Source organism: Pipra filicauda, unplaced genomic scaffold, assembly GCF_003945595.2.
Source record: "Pipra filicauda isolate LSUMZ 115617 unplaced genomic scaffold, ASM394559v2 scaffold471_size599564_pilon, whole genome shotgun sequence".
Lineage (NCBI taxonomy): Eukaryota > Metazoa > Chordata > Aves > Passeriformes > Pipridae > Pipra > Pipra filicauda.
This window is the reverse complement of record NW_024104611.1, coordinates 395,145-407,236: the sequence shown is the minus strand read 5'-3', so window position 1 is coordinate 407,236 and position 12,092 is coordinate 395,145. Positions and strand designations below refer to the sequence as shown.

At 45.4% G+C, this 12,092-nt stretch overlaps 1 protein-coding gene across 2 annotated transcripts in view; it reads left to right on the top strand.

Moving 5' to 3' along the window:
• PRR5 (proline rich 5) overlaps positions 1 to 12,092 on the top strand; it is a 74,359-nt gene that overhangs the window by 20,995 nt on the left and 41,272 nt on the right. The window contains exon 3 of one of the 2 annotated variants that reach the window (XM_039386206.1): positions 11,023 to 11,136. In XM_039386206.1, the coding sequence (XP_039242140.1) occupies positions 11,033 to 11,136 (104 nt within the window). In that variant the 5' untranslated portion in view covers positions 11,023 to 11,032. Of the gene's footprint in view, positions 1 to 10,898; positions 11,137 to 12,092 lie in introns of both variants that reach the window. The other variant, XM_039386205.1, reaches the window with a different exon arrangement.

Genomic DNA, 12,092 nt, shown 5'->3' with positions numbered 1-12,092 from the left:
GGCTGGGGATGACATTCTTCTTAGCTAATTTTAGATATTTACAGCTTGGGATGCCATATCCATATCTGAGCTGCTCACATTATGTTCTCTTTGGAGTCAGTGGAGAGAACAGGCACATCCCAGTGTGCCTTTCCTCGCCCAGGTTGAAATACCCTTCCTGGGACGTGCTGAAGTGCACCCTGGACGTGCTCGGTTTGCTCCAGCAGTGAGAAATGGTTTTTTCCGCACACCTCTACTTTTGAGACCCACTTCTGATGTCCATCACCTCACTTCCCAGTAGTTAGTGCTAAATGAGCTTAAAAAAAATAGAAGAACAAACTGGAGTGGCCGAACTTTATCACGGGAGTGTCTTAATTGGACCTTTGAGTTCTGACCTCCCAGGTCACTGCACTGCTGTCACTGCAGTGATTGACTCTCTTCCCAGCTCTTGCAGAGAATTTAATCAAAAGGAAGGAATTATTTCAAATATTATTTCCACTTTTATTCCAGTTACTTACTTGCCATCTCACTAAAACACAGGCAGTAGTGAAGTGTAGATAAAAGCGTAAATATTTTATCTGTACATCTACTTATCTAACATTATATAAAATAACTCAGTATAACAGCTGAAGACTTACGTTTATTACATTTAACTTTGCTAAGTGAGGGTGAAAATAGGAGCTTTCATTCCTCTTTCTTCCCCAACTCCACGCAAATGCAACCCAAATAACTGTCATAGAGCTGAGCAGAGGAGAACAGGTCGCCTCAATGAGGCCAGAATAATCTCCCAGAAGTTAAATAATGAGGATTTACCAGAATAAGGCCTTAAAAGGTCGTGTGCCTGGCACCAAAAAAAAAAAAAAATCATAATGTGGGCTTGAAAATTGGTTGGGATTTTTTAATGTCTTTAGAATTTGGGTTCTGCATTTGAACTGAAATGGGAAATTCAGTTTATGCACTGATTGACCTTATTTTAAAATAAGCAACTTGTAGTCTTAAAGTTCTGTCTACAAACATGCCAAGAATCTGATATTTTTACAGTATCTTTTTCTCGCTAAAATATACAAAAATCCATGTTTCAACACCTAGCATTGATAACCAGGTAGCATTTTTTAATAAAGGTCTAAGAAAAGTGTGACATGCAAGTGGGTCCTGATCATATTTTCATTAAACCTCTTAACTAGGACTTAACAAAGTATCTGATAACGTTGGATGCCTTTGGTTTTGACTACAAAGGTTTAGTCTCTCGTAGGGAGGGACAGTTTTACACTATTAAGGATTCAGCCTTTAAAAATTAAGGCTCCTATGCTTTGTTAGTTTGTTGTTTTGGTTTGGGGTTTTTTTTTAACACTACTGGGTACCAACAGTGGAGTTGGGAAGCCTTTAAAAAGAATGCTTCAAAACACGTGAACCAAGAAGATTTTTTTTGTTGAAAGCATCAGATGGAAAACAATGCACTACAAACCAGCACTGAAACTTTTCATTCTGTTCCAGCTGAATAAGTTTAGGTGCATTTACGGTTCTTCTGACACGCTGGAATTCTTGCACTAAACAAACCAAGGAAACCCAAATGGAGTCAATGAACCAAAGACCTGGATTCAGAAGCCATTTATATTTATGCCAGTCTGAGTCAAAAGTTCAGTTCTGGATACTGTCCTTCCTCAGAGAGTTCAGCTCTGGAGCCCAAACTTTCTGTTGGAACCAATCTCCATAACAGATGACTCATAAAACCAGCATAATGACTTGCACATATGTGCACACACATATCTCCTGTTTAACATGTGGAGTATTAGCTGAGGGCCAGGATCATTTTAGATTTATCTTATGAAAAAGTGATTCAAGTCCCTGCCCTGTCCTCCTCCCTTCTCCCTGTCTGGTCAAATGTTTGTGCTGGCTCCTATTGCTGCACAGACAAATATTGCAGAAAGGAACTGCCTTATTTATTTTTTTTTGGTTTTAGCAAGAAGATAAAAGGTTTGGTTTACTTTTTTCCCTGTGTTCATCAATCAAATTAAACAGATGGCTTAAAAATTGATGCAAACAAATGGCATCCAAAGTCCCCTTGTGCATTTGGTAATTGCACCCAGCTGTGATTACAGTCCCACAGAAGATATTTTTGCATCTTCTTTTCTTTCCCTACACTTCACTGGTGATTCACTCCCTAGAAGGGATTCACCCCTTTTAGGAGAAAGAGAATTCACTGGTTTCATGACCTTTTATTTCTGCAGTAGAAATGGGTGAACTCACTTGGAATAAATACGAACCAAGCCAAAACATTACACAGGATAAAATTAATTCCAAGTCTGACCTTTCTGAGACTGAGGGGGGGGGAAAGAGAGATCCTTTTTTTTTTTTATTTCCTTTTCCATCTTTTGACTGATGCCCCTCCAATTTGCAAGTGCTCAAATATCCCAGCAGGGACTGAAGCTTTAAGGATGCAGCAGAGCTGGAAGACTCGCAGTGCCCCTGCTCAGGTGTGTGCCAGGAGCAGGGGGGGGGAGCCCTGTGGAGAACAGAGCAGAAGTGTGAGGTGAGGAGGTTCTAATTGTTTGCCAGGGTCATAGAGTGCCCTGTGGGAAGCACCTCCCACCCAGGAGGGGTGCTGGCCTCAGCTTTGTCCCCTCTAAACCGGGGATGGCTCCCCCAAGCTCCCTGAGGGAAGAGGGTGCCAGGGATGTGTCCTGCCTGTCGTGTTTGCCCTGCAGCCACTGCCCCTTTCATACCATCTGGAAAGCCCAAAGGCAGACACCTTTTATAAAAACCCCCACAGGTGACAGAGCAGAGGTCGATTTATAAATGTTTGTGGGAGTTAAGCTGTTTAACCCTGGGAGGGGCTCGGTTAAAAAGTTAAAATCTTGTTAAAAGCAACGTGCCAGGGAGCAGGTGCTCACAGCTGTTAAGGTTCAGGTTTTATTGTGGGGGTTTCTGTGTTGTACATGGCTGTTTTCCAGGGCTCCCTCCCCATGCATCTGAGAGATGGGGACACAGCCCCAGCTCAGCCCTCCCGAGTGGCCTCATCACCTCAGGTATCATCACACCCAAACCCCGCACGTGGCTCAGATGGGCCTGAAATAAAATGTAAAAAAATATAGGCTGACACAAGCGGGTTTGGCAGATTTTTTTAAGAGTCAGGGTGAGCAAAGGCTGCAGTTTCTCCTGGGGCCGAGCTTTGTCCACCCTCCTGTGATCCTCCAGTCACTGGGAAAACGTTGAGCTGTGGAGTTTGGTGTGAACATATTTGTAAAGACTAAAGTATCTCAGAAGGACTTGAGAGACAGATTTGAGTGTGGAGCTCACCACTTCTCCACTCATGAGAGGTTTTCAGTTTATTTATTTTTCCAATGACATTCCCAAAATGGAATGTGGAAGGAAGGAAGCAGTTCACACAAGTGCTGGATGCAAGCCTGGCATTGACTACCTGGCCTATGGGGCTTTCTGTGTGGAGGAGCTGTGCATCCTAGAAACATGGCTTTTGGTACCAGGATCTCAGCAGGGCATCTGGGAGCCTTGCTCAGGATTTGAGTCCTTCAGCCTTTCTGTTTTGGAGTGTGGGAGCTCAGTCTGGCCCTGGAGCAGCCAACCTGAAAGACCCTGCGTGGCTCACAGCTCCTGATGCCAGGAAGCCTCAAACCTTTATGGTTTTCTGAGGGGGACCAAAAAAAAAAGTTTTAAGTTTTCTGTAGGTTTAGAGAGCTTGAACTGTTTTGCAATGGAAGATCACTATAGCCTGAGTTTGGAGAACAGATCATTTGAAATGATTAAATGAAGCCTGGTGGACACAAGAGCTGGAGCAGCAGGACTCGTCAGGAAGGAGAGACAGGGACGATACCATAAAGCTGGTGAAGGTGCACAAACCTTCTGAATGATGCTCTGTTCTTGCCATGCATCCCTCAGTGGCTTGAGGAGGTTGGTGTTAATGCTGTTTTTAGGGAGTACCTTGACTAGTTATCTAGTTGTTGCTGCCTTGTGGGGAAAAGAGTGTTTTCCTGATGGAAATGTAATGGAATTTGTCTTACCTCGTTGATAATGAGGCATTCCTTCGTGGTGATAACTCAGATGGTGATGTTTGATTGAAGACTGAGACAGGCTTAAGAGCTGGAGTGAGAGTGGAAGGAGTTTTTCCAAACCTTGGTGCGGAGTTTAGAAAATTCCATCACTCTGCCTTTTGAGATAAGTTATTTCGCAGAGCACCCTGAGAAAACACTCAGGATGTGATACATGCTGAGAGGTCGTAGTACTGGGCCTGCTGTCCCGGTGAAATGGAGATTTATAGGTACAAGTGTAAAATAATGTGTGCAAAGAAGCCTTTTTTTACTCTTGCTGTTCCCACTGCCCCATGTCTCAGTCTGCAGGGACTGTCTCAGCATGTTTGGATGAAAGGTGGCAAAAAGGCCCCATTTTTCTGTTCCTAATGAAAGGTTCCACCGTGCTGAATGCTGCAGAGCCAAAGTGCACGGCGAGTTGTTGCAATTTTGGATTATCTTTTAAGTCTTTCTGGTGAATTTTGCATTCCTTGTGATGCAAAGGGAGAAAGATAAATTTTCGGTAAGAATCCATTTGTATCGAAGGCAAGGCTTTTGTAGGACTTCGGGAGAGCTGTAGTACCCTTTGAGTAACAGCAGTGTAGTGCCACCAGAGATCCCCCAAGTGTGCAGAGCTGTCTCTTGCCTTGCTCAGGTCTGAAGTGACCTCCCTGACTTAGGCACAGGAGGTGGCAGCAGCCTCAAGGTGTGGTTTATGTTTCCAGCCATGCTCAGATTCTGAGAGACAACATCACACAAGTGATATCCCATCTTCCAGAGCAAAGCCAGGATTATCACTCAGAACTACCAGCTGGCCACCAGTGCAGCTGATTAGAAACTCAGCTAGTTACTGAAGTGGGTTCTTTGTCTTGGTGACCTTCCAAAGCAATCAGAGCCTTCTTGGAAGACCTTGAATCAAAAAATGTTTGGGTAGGAGAAAACCAGCCCTGTGCAGCACACACTTGTGATCTCTCAGGGTTCACGGGTTTGGAAGGCACTGTACCATATATAACTGTAGAAGACAGCACTGAGATACTGTAGCGGCTGCATCAAGGTCAGGGTGTTCCAGGATCCAATTAAAATTATGCAAGATAGGCAATTTAGGAAAGAATTCACATAGAGCTCAGGAAGGGAAGAAAGTCATGTGCGTTATGAGCTCAGTTACTTTGCAAGATTAATTTTCCACTATCTCATGATCTTGTAATAAGAGCACAAAGTATTTTAAACGTTTGATTTACTTATTGATCAGGACTCTTGAGGCTTTACTTCCTAAATCAAAATTAAAGGTTTGACTTCCATTTAACAGCAAAGTCGTGAGCTTGCTTTGGAATATACAGTGGTTACAATGGGTTGTGAGTTCAGTGAGTGGGCAGCAGTGAAACCTGGAATAGGCACATCTGGTGCTCAGAAATCCACCTCCTTCCTCCCCTGGGGGGGGGGGGGGGTGAATGGAAGGTGGTAATGCCACAGGCCCTGTAATCCAGAGCGTTGATCCTCACCTCCTCCAGCATGACCATTATGTTTATTCTGATCACTGCACTAGCTTCAATCCCCAGAACCCATAAAGAGGTAGGAAGGAATGGTACTGCCAGCCAGGGGAATTGCTGTGTGATGGAAAGCTTGATGTTTTGACATGGTGGTGTAACAGGCCTGTTCCTATCCTAATTCTCTCTTAATGCCTTTCTCCTGAAGGGGAAGGAAAAAAGATTTAGCTGTCTAGTGTATTTTAAGAACTGCTTATGTTGCTGTGCTCTGTAAACCAGAACTGCTGCTGACAAAGGGGTGGGATTTCATGGATGCTTTGAGCAGGCACTGTTCGATTCATGACCTGGGCTAGATTAGGCTGGGGACTGGGGACTTAGTCTGAGCTCAGGGCCCTGTTTTGCTGCCTGGAGCACAAACACCAAGAGAAAAGGGTAAAGAAGAACTCACAATTCAAACATGAAGCCTTGATTCTCCTGAGCCAGCTGAGGAGTGGTTTGCAAACACTGTGTTAGTACCAACATTTTGATCTCCCTTTCCTTTTTCCTTTATATTTAAAAACTGCCAGAGCATCTCTTTCTACTGTAGCCAAAGGGCTCTTCTTAGAAGGTGTCACCTTCTGCGTGCTCAGGGAGGAGATGGTGTCTTGGGCATTTCTTTTCCACAACATAAAAGGCAAACCCCACGTGTGTCCCTCATGCAGGTGGAGGGGCAGAGAGCCCAACTCTGTCCAAAGGGTTGGGGGCAGCTGTGGTCATGTTGGCAGGGTTGGTCACAGGATGCAGAAGTACAGGAGTACACAGGAGGTGTTCCAAAGGTTGGGAAGATGTGTAAGTAAGCCCAAGCCCCCTCTTATAAATCAAATCAGTGCTTGGCTGTGGAGAGGGCAAAAATCAGGCAAAAGCAAGGCTGTCCTATGACCAGCCTCAATAAACAACAGCCAGAAGCTGTCCTTGAGAGTGCCTTTATCTCCAGAGGTTGCAGAGAGTCAGTGGGATGGAGGAGGAAGGGTGTCAATAGAGCCTGCTTGGTTTTGTACTTTCTTTACTCTCTTTATTCTTTGTTTTCTGACCATAAAGGAGCTTTATGTGGATATTGCAGCAAAGGAATTGATGAGTCATAAGGTTTACAACTGCATTTCCCCCTGGCTCTCTTTACTTTTTCCTGATGGTCCCATCTCCTTCCTTTCTGCCTTTCCCCTCCTCTGCTGGTGCAGCAGGACGTGCTGTGCCTTTAAGAAGTGTTTTGTCAGAGGACTAATTCCTGAGCTTTGGCATGTGTCGAGGCATGCCCTCACTTTGGTGGTGTGTTTCATGAAAAACTAAAGTGCATTTGTCTAGGGAGGATTTTAACTCCTTTCTGCCATGGATGTGCTTTACCTTTCTGTTCTTTGCTCACTCAGCATCACCATGGGGAGTTCTGCTCTCTTCTCCAAAAGAGATGGGGACACGAAGAGAACTAGGGGGCATTTTTTTTCTTTTTTTTCCAATTAAAATTTTTATTTATTGAGTTGTTCTTCTGCATGGCAAGTTCTTTTACATGGCAAGCCAAGATGGCAAATTCTCTTGCTGTTTTTATCCTCCCCCTGGCACTGATGTCACTGCAGTGCTCACCTGCCATTGCAGTAGCAGAGTGGTGTGGCCTAAGACACCTTTGACCTATCACAGTCACACCACTGGCAGCTTTACTATAAATTTCATATATTATGAATTTCTTAATGTTCTTTTTCCCCCCTCATCATGGTCAAAAAGAAACTTGTAAGGAGACAATACAGTTATACTGCGAAAATTAGCATAGCATTACGTAAATAAAATGTAGGGGGGGGGTCTCTTCTTTTTCTTTTCTTTTTTTTTGTTTGTTTGTATTCTTAGCAAATCTCATTCTTTTTAAACCACATGTATACTTGGGGTGCCTGGATTTTTTTTTTCATTTGCCAGGGACTGCAACACAGTCTCAAAACCACAGCTCCCAGGGAGAATATTGCAGACGTTACAGGCGGACCAGGAGGTGACTGCGGAGTTACCCTTGTTTTAAAAGCCATGCTCACTGCAAGGTCCTGGATTTGTGTGCTAATGTTGTCTTCTAATAACAGCATAAATCCTCTTGGACTCCCAACCTACCTATTGTTTTAGGTCTCCAGGTAGAAAGTCCAGGCGAGCAGAAATTCCCGGCACCGCGGCGGCTCCGGGACTTGCCGTGCAGTCCCCAAGGGACGTGGGCCCCACAAATCTACCTGTCTGGTAGAGACAGGCCTGGTTTTATGAGGAGAGATGTTGGAGGGGAAAGAGAGAGGGAGCAGGAGTTAGGATGTGCCTTCCACACCGAGGTGGTTGTGTGGCTCTGATTAAGTCACTTGACCTTTGAGCCGAGGGAAATGGTGGAATTAGCACCGGGTAGGGCTTGCTGGGTTTCAGTGACTTGATGTGACAGTGCTTTCCACTCTCAGCTCTCTGACTGAGCTGAGTGCAGTTGTTCTGTTTAAGAAGCTTGTGTTGAGCCTAAGGGAAGACTCCCCAGTCCTCCCCTCCCTCCTGGCAGCATCCATTGGGCGTAGTGTGCTGGAACAGGAGGCAGACACCCTGGGACATCATGGGGTGGCCTGGGGCAAGTCACTGGCCCTTTGTCTTCTTCACTCTTAAAGCTGAAGTGCAGATCACATCTTTTCCCTTCCTTCCCAGGGGCTACTCAGGCCGAGGTGATGCTGGGCAGTCAGGGGTGGCCATGGACACACAGCACAAGGCGAACGTGAAGTGTCACCCAGCAATTATGGGGGGAGGTAACACGTGTTGAAAGTGAGTTATTTTATCAGAAATCAGTGTTTGATCAGGTGAAATCACGGGAAGGAGAAAGAAGTATAGAGGAAGGGAAGCCTGTTACCTCAAGCAGGAATTTTTCAGGCGGCTGGAATGCTGGCTCTCCCGTGTACTTGCATGCACAGGCTCTGAATCCAGCCCTGGTTACTGAGATGGATGGGTGGCATAAAAATAGACTGACTTCTATAGGTGTAATATTTCACCATACAGAAGGAAAGAGATCTTTTTTTTTTTTCCCCTCTTCTCTTGGGATTTGGCATTTTATGAGGAAGCAAAGAACTGCTTTTTGCAGCGTTGTCTGGCGTATCCAAGGCTGACACGGCAGCTCCTTGCGTTTAGTCAATTAGCTACTTGGGGATTTTAGGGAAAAAAAGCAGATGAAACATTACCAGGTAGATGCTGACATACTGGCACCATCAGGGTACAGTTTGTAAAGTCTCTGGTGCTGCCAAGGATCAAAGAGTTAAAAATTCCCAGGGTTTAATCCAGTATAATGACATTTTGCAAGGCCTGTTAAATTCATGGAAAGTGAGAAGCAGAAAAGCAACCGAGCTAGGTGGAAAATGAAATTAGGTGGCATTATGTTGCCACGGGTTTATCTAACTAGTCATTTCACTTAGCAGGGCAGACACAGGTTTTATCTGAGGCCTCAGCAGGAGCTCAGCCCGAGCTGTGCTCCCTGGCTGTGTTATCCACAGAAATGGAGTGCCCTTCCTTGGATTTGAACAGGGCAGTGTTGTGCTGGAGCTGTGCTTGGGCCCTGATTTGTATGCTGTAGAAGCCATCTCATTCCTTAGAATACAGCCATATATTGTTGTGTTTGTTTTCCTTCTGCTGCCGTGTACAGAGTGAATTGTTTGTTTGTTTGTTTGTTTGAAGGGTTTAAACATCTGGAAGAGACCAGGGATAGCAATGTCTTTGTCCATGGCTTAGATGAGGAGCTGCAGGTCCCTTACAAAGTGAAATGTTATGTGGCATCTATTGTGATGCTTGTTTGTAAACTTGAGAGCTATACGTGAGGATTTTGGTGTGGGAAGGGCAGTCAATATAACGCTAATCCAAGCAGCTGGATAAAACCACTACTGCTAAAACCAGCACAAGGTAAAAATGGATTGATTTCCCTAGGTAGTTCTGCAGCTGGTTCACATGGAGGTAATACCAAATACAAACTTTGGAAGTGAATGTTTATATGCAATCATCTTATCTGACTTAGGGTGAATAGTGAGATAAATTGGTTTTTACTAAATATGTCAGTAAATGATGCACATAAGGCAGAGCTCTCTCTGAGAAATTCAGCTCTCCTGCAGTGTAAGGTTTGCCATATTATTTGGACACCAGCAAATGCAGTTGTAGCCTGAATCTAGACAATAGGTTATCACAGACGAAAAGAGTAAGTAGAAAGCAGAAAGAAAAAAGACAAAGAAAGGATAAGTTCTATATTGCAGCCCCTTTGCAGTGAGTGGGAGGTTACTCTGCAAGGAGCCTTCGTGGCTTTTACCAGACTATTCGCAGACCAATGCCGTAGCAACAGAGAGCAGTTCTTACACTCTGGCTCAGTCTATTGCAAACAATTCCTTTTCTGAGAAAGCTAATCACTGTTTTGTTACGTTACTTCCCAGCAGATGAGCCAGGCACTCCTGAATTTAAACCAGAACTGCCAGTGAGTGACAGCGAGCTGAGCACAGGCTGGAGTCTTGTAGCAGCGTATCCTTCAGCTGACTGCTGCAGTCAGGGAGAGAAAGGAGATTTTTCCTTTGAAGATAAGACACCTGGGGCTTTTGTAGAAACGAAGTATGCCCTGAGTTGTGCAGCTGTTATCTCAATTAAAAGGCAGAGAAAGACAAAGCATCTGGCTCTTCTGTGCACCGCCAGATATTCCTCAAAATGCTCAACCCCAAGCCAGCACTTTCACTCCGCAGTCGCGTTGCTTGTGAATCCTCTGCCGTCCTGTGGCTCTGTGGCACCGTGAGGAGGAGCAGCCTGGGAGGGAGCTGAGTGTGTAGGGTGAAGGGAGGGTGTGGATGTGTCTGTGTGAGCGTGTGTGCAGTGTCGTAACGTGGCAGGGCACAGCCAGTTATGAAACTTCCCAATAAAGTCTCAGTGCGTCAGTATTGGTTGCTTGGGGTTTGGTTGCTTTGCTTTTTTGTTTTGGTTTTTGTTTTTTGTTTTTTTTTTTTTCTTGTCCGTTGCCCTCCAGTTTCATTTCCATTTATGAGTGCAGAGAGAGAGAGAGGGGGGGAGAGAGACTGGGAAATGCCCTGATGCCCCCAAAGCTGCTGGAGGAGCCGAGCAGTTCCCATGACAGGTGGAGCACAGCACCGCGGCGCTGAGCGACATTCCCGGGACGTGGTGCCCGGGCACAGGGGGAGGGGAAGCCCTCGCACCCGGGGCACCAAGGGGCCCCTTCAAAGCGCTGCAGCAGCAGCAGCAGCCGCCAGAAAAGTTGGACTTTTTTATTTTTTTTTTCTTTTGAAAAAGGACTGGAGAAAATTATTAACCACGGTTGATGACGTCAGAGTTGATCTGATTAAAGGTTTGTTTTCTTGCTGGCAGAGAAGGTGTGCTCCGTAGAGACTGGTTCTCTCTTCTTTTTTTTTTTAAGTTCCTTTTTTGCACAGCGGACGGAGGGAGCTGCCCCGCGCCCGCGGCGCGCGTGTGTGTGTGAGCAGGATGGTGTATCTGTAGCCACGCGCGAACACACATTTGACCATGAGGACTCTTCGCAGGTTGAAGTTCATGAGTTCGCCCAGCCTCAGTGATCTGGGCAAGAGAGAGCAGGCAGCCTTGGATGAGCGGGGGACCCAGCAGCGCCGGGCCTGCTCCAACGCTACCTGGAACAGGTAAGGGCTCGCTCCACGTGCCGCCCTCCCGTGCCGGTGTCCGCTCGGCTGTCCGCTCTGCCGGCTCCCAGGCTGGAATGCCTGGCTCCCAGGCTGGAATGCCTGGCTCCCATCCCAGCCTCGTGCAGGTGGAAGCGGGAGCGGCGCGTTCCCCCCGTCGCTGTCGACCTTTCTCTAAAGGCTGACAGCGAAGAGCCTTCCCTGCAGATGGCTCAGCCTTCCTCCTGGCACACGGAGACTTGTTTCACTTGTTTCGTGTTTGCCTGGCCGCAAATGTGACTTTGTGTCTATCTAGATACTCTCATTCAAGGTTTATTTTGGTTTTATTTTAGTTTGCTCTTTTTTTAAAAATTACACGCGGCTATTAAAACACACTGTTTTTATCTGCATAACCATGTTGCCGGTTGTTGATACAGATATGACAAAGTCTACTCAATTTGCTCCCATTATTACAAAAAATATTTACTCTCTATATGTGTATGTGCCCACGCAAGCACCTGCACTTTGGACAAGCCCTGCTTGTTTCCTTTATTGTGTTTATACATTTGAATTTTATGACTGTTCTACAAGAAAACCCATACAAACATTTTGTTGTGAACGGGAATTAGCCCAGATATTCAGAAAGCATCTTAATGACCGTCTTGGTGACGCTCTTAAAAGATGAACATGAGTCTCTAAGTTGTTAGGAATTAAATTCTCAAGTCATTTTTGAAAATGAAATGTCATCTCCTGGGTCACAGCTTGGCAAGTGTCACTTGTAATGTTTTATAATTGTATGGCAGTACAAGTGTAGGAAGAAAAGTACCAGTGGATTACAGACACGTTTGTTAAAGGTGGTTCAGTTTTGAGAGAAATGAACCATATAAAATACCACATCTTCTGTCCTTCTCACTTCTTCATTTGTGGTTTCATGTCAGCATCAAGAATTAGTTGTTGAATGGCAGCAGTGCACTGAA